The sequence below is a fragment of the Hylobates moloch genome, unplaced genomic scaffold (genome assembly GCF_009828535.3).
Source record: "Hylobates moloch isolate HMO894 unplaced genomic scaffold, HMol_V3 SCAFFOLD_24, whole genome shotgun sequence".
Classification (NCBI taxonomy): domain Eukaryota; kingdom Metazoa; phylum Chordata; class Mammalia; order Primates; family Hylobatidae; genus Hylobates; species Hylobates moloch.
Genome location: NW_026652299.1, coordinates 10,891,960 through 10,914,619, shown reverse-complemented (window position 1 = coordinate 10,914,619; position 22,660 = coordinate 10,891,960). Strand labels below are relative to the sequence as shown.

Sequence of the window (22,660 nt, the reverse complement as noted above, 5' to 3'; positions counted from 1 at the left end):
TCCTTCTATGGAACAAAATTCCATCAAAGCCAATTTAAAAGCCCATGTGAAAAAAAAAATTTCTTGCTGCACTGTATACAAATAATCAGGTCAAGTATAATAAAGCAAATCAGTCCTATGAGGAGTTGTCTTTAGTGAAAATGGGAAACTGGAGAGAGAAAAATTATGTTTCAAAAAACTGTAGTACACGTGTTGTTAGATTCTAATCTTGCCTAATGTTTTTCTTTTTTTATTATTTTCTACAGTTTAGACCAAATTCTATTTTTTCTTGGCTACAAGTCTGCAAAATAATGTTTTTATTTTTTTCTTTTTCCTTCTTTTTTCTCCATTTTTTTTCTAATTTGGAGTCATCAAAAACTAAGCTATGCTTTTGTAAAGCCCTCTGAACTGAAAGTAGACAACTTAAACTTCAGAAGAATATAACAGCAACCTCTTTAAAGCCACATACATAAACGACTTTCATACCTGCCTACTGATGCATGGACTTCAGAGTAATGTGGCCTATACTGATTTTCCAGGATTGTTCTTTCGTTTGTTGTTGTTTTTCACCCTTCTTCCCCCTATTTTCTTGTCACAGGACATGAGACTTCACAACCTGCTAAAAATGAGCTTTCCTAATAAATCAAGACTTAGCCACCTAGGAATAAACCATCATAGCCATAAGACATCAGATGAAACCTGAAACCAGAGACTCATGCTCTTCTAAAATGCATTCTCTGAAAGATTTTAAAAAGAAAAGGGGGGAAATGTGACAGAAAAATAAATCTTGGGGCCCCCAAATCACTAAGCTAAAGGGAAAAGTCAAGCTGGGAACTGCTTAGGGCCAACCTGCCTCCTATCAATTCAAAGTCACTCCTCTGCTCACTGAGATCAATGCATTTGCCTTCTTTACAGAGGCTAATCAGAAACTCAGAAGCAGGCAACCATTTGTGTCTTATTTACCTTGACCTGGAGGCCACCTCACTCCATTTCTAATCTTCCCACCTTTGCTTCGAGTTGTCCCACCTTTCTGGACCGAACCAATGTTCATTTTACATATGTGAATTGATGTCTCATGTTTCACTAAAATGTATAAAATCAAACTGTGCTCGGACCACCTTTGGCACATGTCATCAGGACCTCCTGAGACTGTGTCATGGGCACATATCCTCGACCTTGGCAAAATAAACTTTCTAGATTAACTGAGACCTGTCTCAGGTTTATAGAGTTCACAGACAGCTTTAGTTCTGTGTATATGGCTTAATTTTAGTCTCAAGGCTTTCAGAGCTATGGTTGTGGAAGTATATTCAGAAAAACAATATCCAAATTGTTTATTGTTTGATAATGAAATATGTGAATAAGACCGTTGGGAAATGATAGAAATGAACATTCATATACCAGAGGACAATGTACTGATTGTTTAAGCTAGATAATGGGTACAAGAGAGTTTATTATACAATCCCTGCTAGTTTGTGTACTTTAATATTTCTATAATAAAAGTTTATAAGTGTAAATAACTCAAATACATAGGTACAAATTTTTAAAAATGTACCAGAGGACATTTATAAAATTTCAATGGTGGGGCCTATTTTCCAAAAAAAATTATGTTTAAAGATAAGATTGTTTTGTATAAAAATATTAATTATCTGAAAATATTAGCATGAAATTATTTATAAGCAAAATTAATCACAAAATAATACAATATGTTGCCAGTTAAATAGAAAATTGAACAATGGTTAATATAAAGCTGATAGGCTAAATAGTAAAATGCCTTTCTTAAAAATAATGAATATGAAATAAATTAAATCTCACTACAATTTAATTTTGAGTGCACAGATCTTTCATAGACAACAGGTTGTTATTTGTCAGCTGCTTTTAAACTTATCATTAAAACCAAAAAGATTTAAATAGAAAGAACACGAAGATAGCATCAATCTAATTTGTAGTGTTATCTTCACAAACAAGGGCCAGTAGAGAGATTTGCAAGCTTAAAAAACATAAGAGGCCGGGTATGGTGGCTCATGCTTGTAAACTCAGCATTTTGGGAGGCTGAGGCATATGGATTGCGTGAGGTCAGGAGTTTGAGACCAGCCTGGCCAACATGGTGAAACCCTGTCTCTACTAAAAATAGGAAAATTAGCTGGGCATGGGGGCACACATCTGTAATCCCAACTACAGAATCGCTTGAACCCGGGAGGTGGAGTTTGCAGTGAGCTGAGACCATGCCACTGTACTGCAGCCTGGGTGACAGAGCAAAACTCTGTTTCAATAAAAGAAAAGAAAAGAAAAAATAATCCCTGAAAACAAACCATGAATTTGGAAGTTATAGGCAGTCTCTGAGGATTTGTGGATAAGCCACCAATAGATGTAGATAAGGCTGTACTTCTCACTCTGCAATGATAACACAAAGACTCCTGATGCATCATCTCTTGCCTGTATAACAATTGGGAAATTGGTGTCTACCTTGTAACTTTCTATCCAGTTATACTCTCAATAGTTGTGGAGAGTCTAACTATCTATCTCTCTGCATTCTCTATATTTATATTTACTAGATAATTGGCACTGTGAACTCTGAAACGTTTTTCTAGTGGGGGAAAAATATGGCTTGGGACACTTTGATTCACTAAAATAAGTGATCCCTTCATTTCTTCACTAAACCTAGCAGTGTTAGTATACTTCTATAGTGATCACTGTGAGACTAAAATTTCTTCGATTTAAGTGAGAAATTCCAGCACTTTTTATAAATAACATGTTATAGAATTAGTCACCCTAAAAGTGTTCTTAACTTTGCCATAACATAGTTCAAAACAATCTTAAGAGCTGATTTCAGTGATCATCGTTTCATAAAATTCTAGGTACTCCTTCATATACTTGATAATGTGCTATTTTAACAGAATCATTTTTCCTTATTACTTTCTCTTTAGATGGTTAAAATGAATTAGCATGATATCCTCAAGTATACAAAGACTTAATATCTCTCCTTATAGGATGTATGGAAATGTTCAGTCACAATGACTTTTAAAAAAAGAAACTACAGTCTACAGATGCTGCAGTTCCTCCATTCATGGATTAGTATGTGTCTGGATTAAACCAGATCAAAAGACATGAACAACTTGTAGCATTATAGGCATAAAAAGGCCATTATCATCTATCAGATCAAGCAGCAGAAGGTAAAAATAAATGATCCTGGTTAAAAAAAAAAAAAAAAAGAGGTTACTTATCTATAATATTGAGTTCTTCTAAAATCAACAAAATCTTTATTAGTTCCATTTAAGAATATTCCTAGATAGGATTAAAATGTTATTTAGATGTCTCACTAATCTTCACAATTACTATTTCTACTTTCACCAACGCAATTTTTATGGCAGTTAAAAATTTAGTTTAACTAAATTCAGTTTTAGTTAAAAGCTGAATTTTTAGTTCAGTTATTATGACAGAGGAAAACTAAATACTAGCTTTAGCAATAGAGCAGGAAGATGCCACGCAGTAGTGTAAAAATAAAGGCAATGAAAGTTCAAGAACTGAAGTGAGTACCTTGTAGATTCTGCACACCCTGGTGCTTGTTACTCTCTAATATAAGCTTAATGTTTAAAACAGGATTCATGGTCTCTTTCAGGTCACCTTAGCAATAAGTACATTACCTTAAAATGGAATGAAAGAAAAATAGCTCCTCCCTAAAACTCTCAATTTACCATCTCGGAATAGTTTGTGACTTGGGAGATCAGGTCAAAATCCAGAATACTGAAGGAATATGGCATGATGACAGATATGTTTTATAACCCAAAGTGAATGTTGGTGGGTTTTATGCTGGGGAAGCAAAGTCGTCAATTAAAAACACTTCACATTGGCATCTGTAAAAAAAGGTCACAAAGACCTTGATTGCTGTAGAAACCTCACATGAAGTAAATGTGTTTTGTGGGGCTAGTGTTAGGGCCTGTTTTTTTTCTCAGCTGTGTTAAGGGAGAAAAGTGGCTAGTTGCAAACCTTTCTTTTCATTTGTTATTGTAAACAAAGTTCATATTTTTCCCATTAGCTGTCTGTCCTTTACTGTATACTTCACATTTTAAATATATCCTTGAGTTCCTATAAGTTGCATATAAACGAATTCCATTTATATGCATGGATTCATTTGTTTAACATTTACTTAGCACAAGTATATATTCAAAGAGGCTTAGAAGGATTTTACAGACTGAAAACAACTTCCCTTGCTATCAAAAAGCTTAAGATTTAGTAGAAAATATAACAGTATTTATATAAATCTTATTTCTCAATAATTAGTGAATTTTATCTAAAACTAAAAATTTCAAAAGAAGTTTAAATTACTTTGAAGCTCATATCAATGCTGATTCTTAGCTTCCTTATATATTTTATTAATAGTTTGAGAAATTAGGGAAAATCTTATGTTTATATTGTACATAGCACTAAAACAGTAAGCCGAGTTTAAATAAACTTATATTTCAATGTTTCTTTTCTTGTGCTTGGCTTGGCTTTGCTGTGTGTGTGTGTGTGTGTGTGTGTGTGTGTGTGTGTGTGTGTGTGTATGTGCTTATTGTTGCTATGTTTTAAGGCTACCTTGTGAAAGGTCCAATATTAAACTAACCTCAGAACTTTTTCCCAAAATAGCCAATAAACTTGAAAATATTTTAATATTCACACTACATTTTTAAATCTAAAAATGTATATTTTAAAATGTGCTTTATGATGTTTATATAAACTTTATATCTTAATCATATCAACCTCTATAAAATAACTTTTAACAATAAAAAGCCTATCAAATCATGACACAAAAATCTGTCAACCTTCCAGTTAACACTTACGGTTTAATGAATTAGTACCGTTATCCAAACTCTGGTCATTTATTCTAGAAACGATTGTATGAGCATTATTTTGTTACCCTATTTTTAAAAAAGTATTATTTTATTATCAATGTAATTATCTTAATTAGCCTCACTGTTTCATAGCAGCGATTAGTGATGGAAGGTATCAACTCCCCCAGAAGCATTTTTGAGTTTCCCCTACTTTCAGGCTAGCTTTCTGTATTAACTTTCAACTCTTTGAGGATATTTCACACGGAAATTGTATTTGGTATTTTCACGTAAATGGTATTTGTAGATTGTATGTCCTTTGTGTTTTTGTTTTCTTCCTTTACTCTCAGGCTAGATATTTTCAAAACTGAGATAAATAAGTTGATCCTAGCATTGCTAATATAATATCAGTGGAAAAGGAAGCATCAACTGCAAAATCATCTTGTTTGGAGAGACCATTTTTAAACTTTCATACACCTGGTTTTTTGTTTGTTTTCTGTGTCATTTATAATTTTGGAATTATTCACATTTTCCTCCTCATGTTGGTATACATGCTAGGACTACAGTCTTTTCCAAAATATTACTTTTCTTTTATTCAGAAAGTTTCCCATGCTGACACCACTTAGGTCTGATAGGTAAAACCCTTACACCAGTAGTTGTTGGCACTGGAGATAAGGCCCTAGCTGATAATGAGCTAGCAACTTTGTGGGAGGTATAGGGTCAGTATCAGCAATCTACTTGTACCTCAAGAATAAAATATTGAAAAATAAAGGCATGTCTTATTAAACATAGCAGGCTTTTTCCCTGATCAATTGTTATTACAGGAAGTAACGAGTGAAATACGTAAAATGTAGACTACATACTAGAGAATATACTTTCAGGCTAAGAGAAACAGCTACCACTCAGCTCATTGTTACCAAATCTCCCTATTTTACGAAAGAAGGCAGAAATCCAGGGTCTTATGTAAAATCTCTCAATATTTTAAATTTTGACAGCTAATTCAAGTAAATTTAAAACACTGTGGAAAATAAAGCAAACACATAAATGAGGGTGGCCAATTTGGAATCCTTGCTCTAGATAAGTGGTTTCTGCCCCTTTCATTTCTGAGTCAAAATTGAGGAAAAGAGACGCAAACATACTTTCCAATCTATTGACTTCTGAGTCTTAGGTACAGACAAGAGCAAAAGTCAGAGGGTGTGGCCAGGAGGCTGACTTAGACATTGCCTGGCTTTTCTCTCTTCTTTATCTCATTGAACTCCCTTTTGGCTCACTCTCCGCCCATTGGAGCTCCTCTCTCATTGAAGCACTCATTGGTGCTCCCTGGACTTGATATTACCTAAAGTAACAAACCTCCTAAAGAATTCCTTTCTGCTAGCCTTTAGGCTTGACAACGGCTTTTGATTTACAAACAATTCCAAAGTCATAGTCGACAGGAATAACAAAGCATTCTCACCTATCAGTTGCATATTATCTCCCATGTATATCATCTCCTTAAAAACAACTGAAGGAAGATGTTATTATCCCCAACTCATAGAATAGAAACCTGAAATCTAAGGGAAAAGAATACACTTGATACACCCAGAGTATAAGTGACTGGGCAGGAACGGGAACCCACATCTTCTGGCTGGAAATCCAGTGCCTCTCTTCTGCTCCTTCACAAAGGAACACAAAAGGGAAGAGGGGCAGTAACCTGAGTTACTCAACACTGAACCTTGTTTTCCAGAATCATATGCTTTGTCTTTCAAACCTCCTAATAGTCAATATCTCACCACTGGACTCCTTCAAGCTTATTTAAATTTTCTTTTAAACTGACTCCAAGAACATAAAAAATAAATAAAGGGTAAGGCGGTTAACATCTGTGACTATTTAGAACAAAGACTGACCCTGTAGTTTGCAACCATTAGAAACAATTACAGCATCTCTTTGGCAAGGAAAAGAGAAATTCATTAAATTACTGCTTTGAAAAAGAGTTGCAATAGCTTCCAATAGGGCCTAATGCGCACATTTAGAAAAAAAAAAAAAGACATTTTGAGCCTCTAAAAGTACCTATGTAAGCAATCCTATAACCAAACTTGTGGTAATAAACTTAAACTAGTTGCTGTATGTACAACTCACACACTCACCCCCACCACCCCCCCACACACACAGGCATGGGCACAAAATAACCACTTTGACTCATAATTGATGAGATAATTAAATGCAATATTAAATTGAAAGACTATTTTTTATGCCAAACTCAATCTATAAAAGGCAAACTTCTTTACCCATATCTTGGGTCCAAAGCAATGGCCCTGGGGTGTTCCATGGCTCCCGCTATTAGTGTTGTTCTTAGGGAGCCGTCTAGTTTGGCCACTTCGATTTGGTCCAGATTGCTGTCTATCCAGTATATGTTTCCTGCTATCCAGTCGACTGTCAGGCCTTCTGGAGTAGCCAGGCCATGCTCCACAACCACTTCAATGGCACTGACACCTACAAAAGAAGGAAAACCAACATGTGCACCCATTCAAGGATTGTGTTAAGCACAAAGGAAAAGGCCTACCTGTGATCAGCAGTACAAATCATTTCAATGTGATTTCAACTTTGAGAGACTGCAAAAGTGCTACTTAGCACAGGCAAAACCAAGTAGTCTCAAATTTAGCATTATCGATCTTCCTTGCCAGAAATCTTTAATCTAGTAAATCCTTTTAGTATCAGTGGAATAAAATTTTTAAGCAGCTCTGAGGCTAATAACAACATTGAGGTTGCAAAAAAAAGTTATTTCTTGTTTGTGTCTTTTTTATACAGAGCAAAGGATTTTGGAAACAATAATGATACTCTGGTTAAAATAAGTGCAACTTAACTCAAATGTTGATCTTTAAGAGTAGAATAAAATCAAAAGAAAAAGCCCACCAGAGCTAATATGCATTCTGGCTAATCAGCACTCACTCTTTTTCTTTTTGGAAGCATAACAGATAACAGCTACTACCATATTTAACCTTAACAAAGATAATCCCCAGATGACCCTCTTCGCCACCTGGGACCCTAAGACTTGCAAGATATAACAAAAATGTAAATAAGAGAAAAAGGTCTGAATAAAAATAAGCATTTTGGTGATGCCTACCAATATTCTTATTTATCCACTATTTAATTTCTTTCACAATTTTAAAACAATTCTTTTTTTTTTTTTTTTTTTTTTTGACACAGGTTCTCACTTCTGTTGCCCAGGCTGGAATGCAATGGTGTGATCATGGCTCATTGCAGCCTCAACTTCCAGGGCTCAGATGATTCTCCTACTTCAGCCTCCTGAGTAGCAAGGACTACAGGTGCACACAACCATACCTAGCTAATTCTTTGTATTTTTAGTAGAGATGGTGTTTTGCCATGTTGTCCAGGCTGGTCTCAAACTCATGGGCTTAAGCATCTGTCTGCCTCAGCTTCCCAAAGTGCTGGTGTTACAAGCATGAGCCACTGTGCTGGCCAGCCAAAACTTTCATTTTTAAACACCTTTTCTGATATGATAAATCATTGTAGTTTGTAACATTGCTACCACAGCAGTGCTTTTTGTTAGACATATTAACAACGTGTTTTATGAAGTAGCTAACCGATTAATCCTATGAATCTAAATCCATCATTTTAAATCAGTATATTACATAAGGTATAAGTTTACATATCATAATTATATTATGTGCTTAAATATGACCATTTTTCAAAATTGTAAAGGTGATTTACAATGGAATTAACAATTTGACAGAGATACCTTGTCCTTGGAATGGCACATGGAGGCAACATTTTAAAAGAAATATATATTTATGTCAAAGACTTCCTTTTTTTTTTTTTCTGAGATGAAGTGTCACTCTGTTGCCCAGGCTGGAGTACAATGACACAATCTAGGCTTACTGCAACCTCTGCCTCCCAGGTTCATGCAATTCTCCTGCCTCAGCCTCCCGAGTAGCTGGGAATACAGGCATGCACCACCACGCCCGGCTATTTTTTGTATTTTTAGTAGAGATGGGGTTTCATCATATTGGCCCGGCTGGTCTCGAGCTCCTGACCTCACGTGATCCACCTACCTGGGCCTCCCAAAGTGCTGGGATTATAGGCGTGAGCCACCACACCTAGCTATTAATATCAAAGACTTTCTACTTAAGAAAGGATTAGTTTAGCCGAAAGAGATACGTCAAATTATGGCAAAAATATTTAGCTCGTATTAGTCATCTTTGTAATACTTTTTTCTTTTTTTTTGAATTATGTTGAAAGATGGTAGCAAAATTAAAAAAAAAAAAAAACAAATTATTGTAACTCCTAAAAATGTGACTAATGGTATGTAACAACCAGTCTTTTTTTTTTTTTTTTTTTTCTTGTAAATACATTTCTTTGCCATCAGTCCATGGAAAAGTCCACAGTGGCAAGTGGTGTGAACAGCACGAGCGTCACCACTTCCTGCCCCCAAAAGGTGCTCACACAGATGCTCAACATCACTGATTTTACATAGATGAGGGAGGGAATAAAGGACCAAAGGTCAAAGAATAATCAAAATTTCTTCTTGTTATAACGTGTTCTTTGAATTTTCACTTAAAAAGGCAATCTAAACATTAAGAAAAATTATAATATATGTACCTCCACTTTCAGAAAGCTTTCCCCGGTATATTCTGTCTTCTACAACATCTGTCCAGTAAAGTAAACTTTGACTGAAGTGAAAGTCAAGTGCTATTGTGTTTCTCAATCCAGGAACAAGTAGACTATAGTCTCTTTTGTGAAGATCAATCCTTCTGATCTCATGACGAATAGAAAAGATGATGAATGCTTCAAAAGGATCTGAAATTAAATTTATTTTTAATAGGCTTATGAAAATGTAAACTCTGGTAATGAAACACTTGGGATCAAAATATATTATTTAAAAGTATAATTTATTACATAATTCTCTGTCTTAAAACAGCAATTTCTTTTAATCCAAAATTTAACAGAAACTTGCAAAACTTAGGTTTATGTGTATTCATTAGAATAGGTATTAGGGAGTTTTTATTCCTTGGATTTACATATACCTGATACTGATAAAAGAGCAGAAGAATTACTGCCACACAAAGACAAAATGGAGGATTTTCTGTTTTTTTTTTTTTTTTTTTTTTTTTTTTTAGAATTTCAGCTGACAAAGCTCAGAAAAATCACCATAGAAATTGCTAAGATTTGGCTAAAACTAACTTTGCTATACTCCTAACTAACTATCCCATACTAACAGATCCATAGAGAAGAAATATCCAACAACAACAGAAAAAGAAATCTGTGAAGAAGTTGTTGGACTTATAGTTAGGGAGTGCTTCCATTAAGAGAGAAGATGGCGGCTTCCTGCAGAGTCCAAAAAAATCATAACTGTATCATTCCTCACTGGTGTTTTTTAGCCTGAAACAGGCCTGAGTAGGGAGAAAGGAAAGAAGCTTTGAAAACGGATATGAGATTAAAGTTTCTTTTAGTATTATTTTTTGTGCCTAAAAGAATGTTTCAGTATCTGAAAGTTACTAAAATTATGTTATTTCAAAAATGCATCAAACCCTAAACTAATTATTGTGAGACATACTGATGCATATTGTTGTGATCACTTAGATATTGCAGTTATTTATTGCACAGTATTGTTTTTGCTGTATGACATTATTGTGACAAGAGCTAACTGAAACAATATATCAAAAGCATGTACAGAATAGTTCCAAATAGCTCCCAATAAAACAAATACTCTTAAAATTTAATATCCAGGATTTAGCATTTTTTAAATAAAGAAAATGTTTGTGTTAGATGCACAGTTGTTTAAAAGAAAAATTACCTAATTTTGGATTAGCTCTTATGTTAGGTCTTTGATACAATTTGAATTAATTTTTGCATATGGTATGAGATAGGTTCAGATATCATTCAATTGCTTGTGAAAATCTAGTTCTCTCAGCATTATTTCTTGGAAAGATGATTTTTCCTCCACTTATGTTCAAACTTACACTATAGGCAAAAACTAACTCAAACTGTATTATAGACTTCAATGTAAGAGGAGCAAAAATTCCAGTTCTAGTTGAACACCCAAGATAATTAAAAATGCATGTTTACAAAAAAAGTGGTGCATATTCATGGCAGCATTATTCATAATAACCAAAAATGGATATAATTCATATGCCCATCAACTGATGAATAAAAAAATGCTGTCTATCCACATGATAGATATATTATTCATCAATACAAAGAAAAGAATTACTGGTGTATGCTAAAACAAATGAAAACATTATGCCAAGTGAAAGAAGCTAGTCATAAAACACATATTGCATGATTACATTTATATGAAATGTCCAGAACAGGCACATCTTTAGGGGTAGAAAATAGATCAGTGGTTTCTAGGGCCGAGTGTAGGTATTAACGGGAAGTGATTGCAAATGGGCATGGGGTTTGTTTTGGGGTGATTAAAGTGTTCAAAAATTAAATAGTTGTAATAGTTAAACTGAATTGTGCACTTTAAAAGAGTGAATCTTATGGTATGTAAATTATATCTCAATATATCTGTTATTTAAAAAATGTGGTAACGACTGTAAAAACTTGTAAAGGGCATAAAACTGTACAAATACTACCTTTAGCTCACTGTTAACAGTCCAGGTTCACATAGATCATTAACTTTTTACGCATTCAGAGTCATTCCTACAACCTTCCCCAGATCTGAAAAATTTCCTATCTATATAAAGAAAACAAAGAATGCCAACAATTTAGTTCTGTTTCTTTTCTGTGCATTTGAGTTAGTTGAATAGAGAAATTATTATTAGAAAAATTAATGGAATAATATTTCAACTCAAAGAGTTCAGAAAATAAAAATGAATTAACTCAAATTTGAAAATAATAACAAATATAACTACAGAAATTGATAAAATACAACAAAAGATATTACTGGCAAACCCAAAGCCATTTGTTTAAAAGAATAACAAAATATAGATAGACTAGACCTATGGCAGACTTGATTATATATATATACTTGTACATATAAATATACATACATATATACACATACATATATAAATTAACAATAGGAAGAGTGAAAATAGAAAATATAGAAAATAAAAAACAGATGAGTAAGATATGCTTTTTAATAATACACTTGAAAATATGTAAAATAAGTTAATTCTTAGAGAAATGTGTTAGCAAAGTTGACTTAAAAAGAAATAGAAGGCCGGGTGCGGTGGCTCATGCCTGTAATCCCAGCACTTTGGGAAGCCAAGGTTCGTGGATCACCTGAGGTCAGGGGTTCGAGAACAGCCTGGCCAACATGGTGAAACCCCGTCTCTACTAAAAATACAAAATTATCCAGACATGGTGGCACGTGCCTCTAATGCCAGCTACTCAGGAGGCTGAGGCAGGAGAATCGCTTGAACCTGGGGGGCAGAGGTTGAAGGGAGCCTAGATCATGCCACTGCACTCCAGCCTGCGCAACAAAGTGAGTCTGTCTCAAAAAAAAACAAAAAATTTGAAATGATATATAAGCATTACAAACATTAATTTAATAGTAAAATTATACCTTCCAATCTAATGTGAAAAAAAGTAAAACCCACAAGACTAAAAGTAATTTAACAAAGTGGTACTCAAGTTATCTACATAGACTGCTGCCAGTCCACAGACTTCGTTACTAGTCCATAGTGAAGTCACATAGTAATTGAAAATATTAAGAAAAGTTTACACCAATTAAAACAGCAAGACCACACCCATTTTATTGGGCAAAATTGGAAGTCCAAGAATTATCAAAACTTCACACATGGAGGGCTTCCTATATACTGTAATTATTCTTAAACTTTTCTTTTTGAGACAGAGTCTTACTCTGTTGCCCAGGCTGGAGTACAGTGGTGTGACCTTGACTCATTGAAACCTCTGCCTCCCAGGCTTAAGCAATTCTCATGCCTCAGCCACCTGAATAGCTGTGATTACAGGCATGTGCTATCATACCCGGTTAATTTTTGTATTTTTAGTAGAGACAGGGTTTCTCCATGTTGGCCAGGATGGTCTTGAACTCCTGGCCTCGAGTGATTCACCTGCCTTGGCCTCCTAAAGTGCTGGGATTACAGACGTAAGCCACCGGGCCCAGCCATTCTTAAACATTTATAAATCCCAATTTACACAGTCCTCACAAAGCCTTATGAGGTGGGTGATGTTGTCACCCCCATTTTATACAGGAGGAAACAGAGGTACAGAGGAATTATATAACTATCATGCCAAAGTCACACAGCTAGTAAGTGGAGGAGAAGCAATCTGACCCATGATGGTAGCCAGGGTTAACAATGATTTGGAGAATGAGGCACTTTCATAAAGTGTCAGTGTAGTTTGTATTTCTACAACTATTTTGGAGACATATTTGGCTATAATAGACTTGAACACGTGTAAATGAAGATGCGCATACACTTGAATACGTAGTTCAACCTGTGTACATTTCCATATGTAGACATCATAAGGCCATTTACTACAACATAGTTTGATATAGCAAACTCCTAGAAAGAACCCTAAAGGCCACAAACAGAGGAATGACAAACCGTAATCTTTTTATAGAGTAGAATGTTATAGAGCAGTTAAATCTCAAAATCATATTTATGAGTTAAAAAAAAAAGCTAGTTCCAGATGGGTACATAATGCATATAACTTGTGTACACATAAAAGCACAGTGTTAAATGTTGTTTAAAAACACAAACTGTAGGGATAGAGCAGAGACACCAGGCTCTCAAAAGGGGCTGTGTCTGGAGATGGAGAAATGCATACACAGAGGGCTTCAAAGTTATCTAATGTTTTATTACTTTCAGAAAATCATTTAAATTGTGAATGATATATTCTAAATGTTTAAAAATGTTGGCTGTTGAATACATTATTCTCACTATTTCCAAACATGTTTGAGTCTATAAAATGAAAAGTGATTAAAAGCACATCTGTTTTCTTTGAACAATGACCTTTACATTGACTATCTTATTAAAACTGCTCACAATCTTTTCAAGTTCTTGTATTCTTTACAGTCATTTTATGTTGAGAAAACATTTGTTTGATAAATATTTACTGAATTATGCTTGACTAAAATAAACAGATAAAATAGTTTACCAAAGATCAAAAATCAAAGTGTAAATTTTCAAATCATTTTCTATTTGAACTCTTAATCTAGATATCTTCCTCAAGTGCCTCTACTTTTAAGATCTCTGTTGACTTATTAGATTATTATCTCCCCTTTGAGAAAATAAAGTTGTAATGAATAATCCAATGTGTTATTTCATAAACCAGTGGGAAATCATGAAGACAGAACTTTAAAATCCCATCTTAACAATGGTTTTTTCTTTAATTAAATGAAAACTTGTAAAAAAGTATTTGGAGATAAAATAAATGAAGAATTTTCTAGTTTGTTTCAATCTTGACATAGCTATATTAACTTCTTTAGGGGCAACTCAATTTAGAATGAATATAAATAATACGTGAAGTAGCCATCCATTTTTACTGTTTTCTAACAACTCTTCCAGTATACTAGCTTCTGTTTCATAAATGACTGAATTTAACAGCTCAAACCAGCATATTATCCTCCTAATAGAGAAGTGGCCTGAAATCTTTCTCCTTATAGCATATTTTAAGAGATGAGATATGTACAAAATAAAGGAGGTTACAATTTATACTTTTTATAAGTGATGAATTTCATTTTTATATATCTAGTGCATTACAAGAAGCTTTTAGAAAACACTCAGAAGACTGTTATCTTCTATGTACAATTATCTTCTTTGTTTTTCTTTTAATCCCACTACAGATATGCAGAATGATTTTTATCAGACAGACTATGAAAGCAGCAGATGAGTTGTCTAAAAAACAAGAGTCCTTCAGATCCTTTCAGGGTAAATTGCTATTACAACCATACAACTAGCAATTCTATGTGAAATCCCCTGATTCTTTACCATATATATAATATCACCAAACAAAAAGTGATATTACTGTTACAATGTTTTCTCTCCTGCTACTTCTGAGTTTTTACTGTATTTTCTGTTCGTACATTTAAGAATTTATTTGAACTTTTCTGTCCCATCATCAGATACATTTATTTTACACAGTAGCAACTTATGAAGTGGTAAATAGTATATTATTTATCTGGCCCAATATATATCATGACTTGCTTCCCTCCATTTCTCCAGCTATAAGCATATTGGGAATGAATGATAGTTAAATATTTCTGAAGTATAATATACAGGTAGGCAGAGGGAATAGAATCAATAGAATGAAAGCCAGGACGAACTTTCAAGTATTGTTCGAACTTGTACATATACATGATGATGCCATCAGCTGTCTCTCACATTTTTTTAAGAACCAATTTTTTCTTTCTCTCTTAGTAATCACTTTCCCAAGTATTTCTGGATTTTTAAAATATCTCTGCTTTGTATGTCAAGTTCGTGATTTGCTTAACTCACCAATTCTTTTCATTAACAAGTTGTTAAGAATCCTCATTTGGGGTGTGTGTGTGAGAGGCAGAGTGAGAGAGAAGAGCACTCAGGTAAGAGGTGGAACAACAACAAAACCTGCATTTCTAGGATACAGTCCAGTGTCTTTTACTAGATTGTATTTAAGAAATATTTTTGATTGCATAAATGAATAAATAGTTATAAAAATCAATGAATGAATAACAAGCCTAGAAGACCCTATATATGATGAAAATGATTATGGGAGGAAGAAGAAATATGCAAAGAAATGAATCAAACAAAGAAGTGACAGAGGCAGACAAAGAAGACTTGTTCAACAGAGGTCACCATGGATGAAGTTCATAGATGGGTGACTGAATGGAGGCAGCATCTGAAATGTCTAAAGTTTAGAACATAATGTTGATTTCTACAAATCAATAAGAAAAGGCAGTAGTCTTAATAGGAAAATGACCAAAGGAAATTAAGGCTAGTGAGTATATGGAGAGGTGCTCAAACTCATGAGAAATAAAACAAATGCAAACAAAAGCAATGATATCTCATGTTACTCCTACATATTAGGGAGAAAATGACAGAGTGGATAATTTTGAGAGCTGCGAAGGATGCGGGAACTTAGTGCACTGTTGGTACAGATGTAGACTGTGCAACCACTCTGAAGAGGAACTGGTTCTACTTGGTCATTGTAAGTAGAAGCACATTCCATGATTGTTATTGGTCCTAAAGGAATTTTTATCCACATCTATAAGAATGCAGGTAAATGTATGCCTATGGAATTATCATTTGTACAGAAAGTTAGGGGCAACTTGAGTGTATTTATATGGTAGAATGCAAAAGCATAAAAGATGTGTGCATGCTCTACAACACTACCTAGTGATTAGAAGTAATAGAGTAGGTATACAGTTCATAAAGACAATGCTGACTAAAAAAGGTAAATGACAGAATGTAATATGTATAATACCAATTACATAATTTAAAATGTATGCAAAAAAACATAGATTTTTATAAGAGAATATATGAACTACATTGAAATGATTTCCTCTAGAGACAGAGGAAAGGAAGAGGGGTAGGCTTTAGAAATAAAAGTAAAGAAAGAAAGAGAGACCAAGGCAGGGCAGGAGGAAAATAAAAAATCTTACATAGATCCAATTATAATACTGTGCCAGGAAGTGAGGAGTGTAATCAACTCAACCCTTCCTGCCTGATCTTCAAAAGATAAAGAGAAAGAGAGGAAGAGAGAGATCATAAATATGAGAGTAATTGAAGAAAAGAGAAAGGGTCCAACTACTTAAAACAGAGAAAGCTCTTACATTCAATAATCATTTGCTGCAAAATTTTCATATGTTTCATAAGGGATATAAAATATTTTGATTCAATCTCAACTTTTATGAAAGTGGATGCAAGTAACAAAAGTAAGGTCATGAAAATGTTGACTATTCAAAGGCATCATAGGAGTGTGTGGGTTCACAGCACAGATAAACTGCCTGGGTCTTTGCAGTATTATGTAAATGCTCCTGCTTTGAGGTCAGGAAGAATAAAGTTCAAAACCTTTGCCCTAACGTCTCTTAGCCACAGCCTGTTACCCTGAGCAAATGAAGTAACCTTTCTGGGTCTTCATTTCCATAGGTATAAAATCCGAGTTTTAAGACTATCTGGTTTCTTGGGAGTAATAAATAAATGATCGTATTTTAGGTGTTGGGTAAATGGTAGCTATTCATAACATTATAATAATTAACTTGAAGAAATTCTTTGTAGATAAGGGAGTTTTGAAGAGTGTAAAGGATTCAAATTTCCAGGGAGAATGTGAAAGATATTGTTATTAAATCATAGATGATAGTGAACGGAATATGTGAAGATGATTAAATGAGGCGACATATGTGAAAGTGCTTTACACATTCTTAGTCGTGCATATACTATTATTACTCATGATGAAAATAGCAATAATATGCCTAAAGTCGAAACCCACAGTGGATGATGAGGAAACATCAGGTTGGAGGTGGAAAATGAGCAAAAATGAAGAAGGCTCTGAAGAGCAGACAGAAAGGCTTGAGGTTAATTTCATAGATAACAGAGAGATACTTTTAAAATCTGGATGGAAACTGATATATAAATGTGTCATTTTTTAAAGAGAAATAAAAGAATGGATGACTGGATTTTAAGTCCCCCACAGCTTCATTCCCCTGATGGCTTCACCTTTATCACTCACTACTCCCCAAGGCAGCAAATCTGCTTATCACTTTATTTTTTATCTTGACCCCTTTCTATTAATTTTCATCTTCCTGGATCTGGATTTTCCTCTCTCAGTAAAAATAGTATGATTTTTTTCCAGTTTCAGTATCCGCCTCCTCAAAAACTGGAGAAACAAGGAGATAAAAACAAATTTGCTGGAGAGAAGATTGCCATCATCATTAGAACATATGTATCTCCTGGACTATGCTGTGGTGCAGATGCTACTTAATTGTAGAAAGAGATCTGAATCCCAGAAACACTGTGAAGAAAAAAAATTAAGACATGGAGAGAGAAGGCAGCAAGGAATTGGAAAAATCAAAGATAAGTTGAGGTTGTGAGCCCTGAAGACCAAAAAAATACTGCAGCTAGTGACAGAATTACAGATAATTGAGGGAGAAGAGAAAGGGTACATTTAGCCAACTAATCTTGAGGTGACCTGATGATAGCTGGGGAAGTAGAATTAGCTAGTAAGAAAAATGATAGGCTGGGCACGGAGGCTTACACCTGTAATCCCAGCAGTTTGGGAAGCCGAGACAGGAGGATCACCTGAGGTCAGGAGTTTGAGACCAGCCTGGCCAACATGGTGAAATCTCGTCTCTACAAAAATACAAAAATGAGCTGGGCACAGTGGCACATGCCTGTAAGCTACTCAGGAGGCTGAAGCACGAGAATCACTTGAACCTGGGAGGCAGAGGTTGTAGTGAGACAAGATGGTGCCACTGCACTCCAGCCTCGGTGACAGAATGAGACTCTGCCTCAAAAAAAAAATTGATATAGCTGGAGATATAAATGCCACAGTAATCAGATCTGGAGTGATAAGGGAAGGTTCAGAGTGGAAAGGGGTTGTCCAAGGAAATACACATAGAGGCATGTGAAAATTTAGCTTTGGGTAGTGGACACAGTATACCAAAACACAACCATTGTATTTTTTCATTTTTGTCCTTATATTCACAATCTCTTTCCTAGAAATGATTTTAATTAAAACCTAAATATAATTTTAAAAGCCTAAAAATGAAAAAAAAAATTAGAGAATAAGAACAAAAACATTAATGTGAAAATACAACCTGATTCGGGCTGAGATAAAAAAAAAATACTGTAATGTTATTTGCAATGTTACTAGAAATATGCTACAAATTTGCCAGTGGGCTGCCGAAAAAACAGCAATGGAGCCAGAAGAAAATGCAACTGAAACAGAAAATTTTCCCTCACCCCTTCACAGGACTTGCGAAGGGGGTGGCTCGTTGACTCAGCCTGCAGCTCTCAACCCCTCGCGGGGAAGGGGAGCACGCTGGTGAGTGCTCGCAGGGGCCAGAAGGAATGCTTCAGGTCACCGGCAGGAGCGGAACTCTGTGTGGCCCCTAGAGCCTCAGAAGGCATGTTACAGTGCGCTTTTACTTTGCTGCCCTGGGGTGGCTTAAGTGTTTAACAGCTCAGAGTGACAACCCCCTGTAACCCGAGCTCTTACTGCGTGTCAGGAAGAATCAGGTCACACAAGGAACTGAAGATGGTAAATGCAGGGGATTTTATTGCTGATGAAAATGGTTCTCACTGGGATGGAGAGCTGAAAAGGGGATGGACCAGGAAGGTGGTCTTCCCCTGGAGTTTAGCTGTCCCAGGCCAAACTCTTCTCCAAGGTCCCACCATCAAGCCATCCCTCTGAAGTCAAGGTGCTTCTTAACCACGCCAAGTTGCTTTTTTCTCGTCTCTCCTTCTCTGCTGCTCTGCTGCCAGTGGAGCCTGGGGTTTTTATGAGCACAGGATGGAGGCGGGGGGCAGGGTGGGCCAAGGTGGTTTTGGAAAAGGCAACATTTGAGCAGGAAAACAGGGATGTAAAGTTCTCACTTTGGGCTATGGGTCCAGGCTTGAGGGTGGGGACCTCACGGGGAACCTACCTGTTCTACCCAGTATTTCCCTGCCTCCTGTCCATATCACAATCAGTATCATATTTTAGGTGGTCCTAAAAGAAATCAATACTTCAGAGAAGGGTGATTAATAATCGAATTATAATTATTAATAAATGAATTAAATTATTAATAAATGAACTAAAGAGGGAAAATGTACTTGAGTATTGAGATATATGAGAAAACTGAGATTTGAGATATATTAAATAAAAAATAAAAATTATAAAAGTAGCATTTATGAAATATCATTTTATATAATAATATATTAGGAGTGAACTTCAAGAAAACAGAATCAGTTATGCAATTCAGCAAAAGCCAGATTGTAAAGAATCAGAGAAGGGGAGAGGGCAGAGAAATAAAAAAAAGATGAGAGAACTACAGATGAAAACTCAAGGGGAAAAAAGGAATGGAACAATCATGGCTGTAATTTGAAAAACTATTTTTTTTTTTCTTTTGAGACAGGGTTTTACTCTTGCTCAGGCTGAAGTGCAGTGGCACAGTCATGGCTCACTGCAGTCTCAGTCTACTGGGCTCAGCCAATGCTCCTGCCTAGTCACCTTGGTAGCTGGGACCACAGATGTGCACCACCATGACTGGCTAATTTTTAAATTATTGGTAGGTAGGGGGTATTCTTATGTTGACCAGGCTGTTTTGAACTCCTCAGCTCAATCGATCCTCCTGTCTCAGCCCTCCAAAGCATTGAGATTACAGGTGTGAGCCACCATGCCCAGCCAAAAGCCTGCTATCATCATTTTTTTTTCTTTGTAACGTCAAGAGGGATAAGGACAGGTATCGCCTTCAATAGAAAGAAAACATTTTTAAAGGGAGAAACAACAGAAGATGACGGAAAAGAAAAAATGAGCAAGAAAGAAGAAATTGATATTTTTAAAGTAGTAACTAGTCAATTCATTTTTATTGAACTGTGAATTTGCTGCTTTTCTAAAAGGGGTGTACAAAATATAGAATAAAGCCTTTTTTCTTTAGATGCACAAAGTGCACTATACATTTCAGGAAGAGACTAATTACCAGAAGATTAAATTATTCACTTAAAAATGTTTCACTGTAACTTTAAAAGATGAAATATACTTTTGCTTTTCTATAAAATTACGAACAAAACCAGATGGAAAATACAGCAATCTTAACAGTGAGAAATCACGTGGTACCGCTAGAGTTTTGTTGGGGCTCAGAAAACAGCACCACAAAGTGAAGTCCTAAGAAGCTACCTCGGAAGCAAAGTCTCTCCCTCACCCTCTCCTGTCTTCCTGTTTTTCATGCCTCATTCTCTCCTTAGGCAAGCCACAGTAACTATAATCTCTCTTTCCCAGAGCAAGTCATAGAAACTAGCAGCCCCTTTCCCCAAAGCCAGCCATAAAGCCTAAAAATATTATTCTAACCTTCCCGGACTATGATGGTTAATATTGAGGGTCAACTTAATTGGATTGAAGGATGCAAAGTATTGTTCCTGGGTGTGTCTGTGAGGCTGCTGCCAAAGGAGATTAACATCTGAGTCCAGTGGACTGGGACGGGCAGACCCACCTTTAATCTGGATGGGCACCATCTAATCAGTTGCCAGCACAGCTAGGATAAAAGCAGGCAGAGGAATGTGGAAAGACTAGACTTGCTAAGTCTTCTGGCCTCTATCTTTCTCGAATGCTGGATGCTTCCTGCCCTCAAACATCAGACTTCTAGTTCTTCAGCTTTTGAACTCTTGTACCTACACTAGTGATTTGCCAAGGGCTCTCGCACCTTCAGTCACAGACTGAAGGCTGCACTATCGGCTTCCCTACTTTTGAGGTTTTGGGACTCAGACTGGTTTCCTGGGTCCTCAGCTTGCAGACAGCCTATTGTGGGACTGCACCTTATGATTGTGTCAGTCTGTTCTCCTAATAAACTCCCCTTCATGTATTCATCTATCCTATTAGCTCTGTCCTTTTAGAGAACCCTGATGAAGACATCAACCTTTCTGTTTAGGAGCTGGCCATAAAGAAATTGAAGATGCTCATTCCAGAGGGGGTCTGCCCCATATCCTGGGGGAAGCAATGCTGCCCAGAGAAGTTCAGAAGAATCAGAGCAGACAGGCTGTGCTGGTTCCCCCCAACCATCTATAAGCATTAGGTCAGACACTTTCTATCCAATCCTATTTCTACACGTCTGTCCATACTTCATTCAGCCTAAGCATAAAAAATGGATAGTTTTTCCTGGGTCTTTGGGTCTTCATTCGGAAGGTTTCTATGTCACGTAAAACTATCATCAGGTTCCTATTCAGGACTAAGTCCGGGGAACACAACCTGGTTAGTGTGGGTCCTGGGGCTTCCCCTGCTGAACCCTCTGGCAGCTGAGCCATAGGAGGGATGTAGGCTGAAGCACTAAAATAGGAAACGGTGCCCGTGGTACTCAAGTGGAATGGGCACACTAAACTGGTGTCTCCCAGTGTAAGGACCGTGGGCTGACCAAGTTCTCCTTAGAATTGTATACACTAATGAGCAAACCCAGGACCATCGATTTGTCCAACAACAAGATGGAGAACCTACCACTTCTGCTGATACAGAAGTTCACTCTGCTGAAGAACCTCTCCCTGAACAACATAAACTGGTCTGCCTAATGAGATTATGCAATCCTAAAAAAATTCTAGAGATGCTACGCCTAAACGGCAGTCACCTGAGAGAGCTGCCATCTACCTTTGGGCAACTCTCTACCCTCAAGACCCTGAGCCTCTCTGGGAACCAACTAGGAGCGCTATCACCCAACTTTGTAGCCTAGGCCACCGGATGTAGTGGATCTTTCCAAGAACCAGATTTGAAGTACATCTGATATAGTAGGAGAGCTGCAGGTCATCAAACTCATCCTCAACTGGAAGAAGATATCTCAGGTCTCAATAAAGATATCTGGCTGTCCTTGCCTTAAAATTCTTCACCTGGAAGAGAACTGTCCTGAGCTCAGCATGCTTTCACAGAGCATATGCAATGATTGCCAGATCTGCCCACTTGATATGGAAGGCAATCTTTTTAAAATAAACTTCAGTAAGTACATGGAGAAGTTCATGGCCACCAAGAAGTTTGCATGAAGTTCTCCAGGTCTATGGGAACCTTACAGGATATTGACTTCGGACTTGTTGGAGTGCTGCTGATTCAAAGGCTCCTGTTGTTGTCAAGGGTATCTGCAATAAGAAGATGATACTCCAGGAGATTATGTTTTACTCAGTGATCTTTTTTTTTTTTTTTTTTTTTTCCTTTTCAGGGCTCTTCTCAACTAAGCCTAAAGAAAGGAAATCAGGAGACAGGAAAAGTTCTCTATTTGAGTCACGGGTATTATGACAGTGAGCAAGGTTGGTCTTCAA

General features: G+C 36.1%; 1 protein-coding gene and 1 pseudogene across 2 annotated transcripts in view; one reads left to right on the top strand and one right to left on the bottom strand.

Moving 5' to 3' along the window:
• Positions 1-22,660, bottom strand: part of LRP1B (LDL receptor related protein 1B) — a 1,938,417-nt gene that overhangs the window by 663,160 nt on the left and 1,252,597 nt on the right. For both annotated transcript variants that reach the window (XM_058434432.1, XM_032145942.2), the window contains exons 24-25: positions 9,381-9,578; positions 7,049-7,253 (exon numbers count right to left, since the gene is read on the bottom strand). In XM_058434432.1, coding sequence (XP_058290415.1) covers positions 7,049-7,253; positions 9,381-9,578 — 403 coding nt within the window. The remainder of the gene's footprint in view (positions 1-7,048; positions 7,254-9,380; positions 9,579-22,660) is intronic.
• LOC116462948 (leucine-rich repeat-containing protein 57-like) lies at positions 21,740-22,387 on the top strand (annotated as a pseudogene).